The 302-nt window shown below is 66.9% G+C and overlaps 1 protein-coding gene across 1 annotated transcript in view; it reads right to left on the bottom strand.

Moving 5' to 3' along the window:
- Positions 1-6: 6 nt before the first annotated feature.
- MAPK8IP2 (mitogen-activated protein kinase 8 interacting protein 2) overlaps positions 7-302 on the bottom strand; it is a 10,395-nt gene continuing 10,099 nt past the window's right edge. Inside the window, exon 16 of the mRNA XM_014961952.1 lies at positions 7-222. Within this exon, the coding sequence (XP_014817438.1) occupies positions 150-222 (73 nt within the window). The 3' untranslated portion in view covers positions 7-149. The remainder of the gene's footprint in view (positions 223-302) is intronic.

Below are 302 nucleotides of genomic sequence, written 5' to 3'. Positions count from 1 at the left end.
GCGGTGAGGATGTGCGGGGAGTCCGTGGGGCATGGGCTGGAGTATGTGCAGGGGGGGCCAAGCCGGCTGGTTGTGGGGTCAGACAGAGTCTCTGGCCGTCTGTGGGGCTGGAGGGGGGTGCGGAAGCAGGAGACACAGTGACCGTCCCCTTACTCCAGGTAAATGTCCTCTGTGGGGCAGGCGTACTCCAGGTGCTCCTGGTAATATTCCTGAAACGCTCGTCTGCAGGGAAGGGCACAACGGGGCGGCTCAGGGGGGGCTGCCAGGTAGCCCCCCGCACCCCCGGCCCCAGCAGAGCCAGG

The sequence above is a fragment of the Calidris pugnax genome, unplaced genomic scaffold (assembly GCF_001431845.1).
Source record: "Calidris pugnax isolate Ruff unplaced genomic scaffold, ASM143184v1 scaffold459, whole genome shotgun sequence".
NCBI lineage: Eukaryota > Metazoa > Chordata > Aves > Charadriiformes > Scolopacidae > Calidris > Calidris pugnax.
The sequence above is the reverse complement of the archived record's forward strand: the minus strand, read 5'-3'. Positions and strand labels throughout refer to the sequence as shown.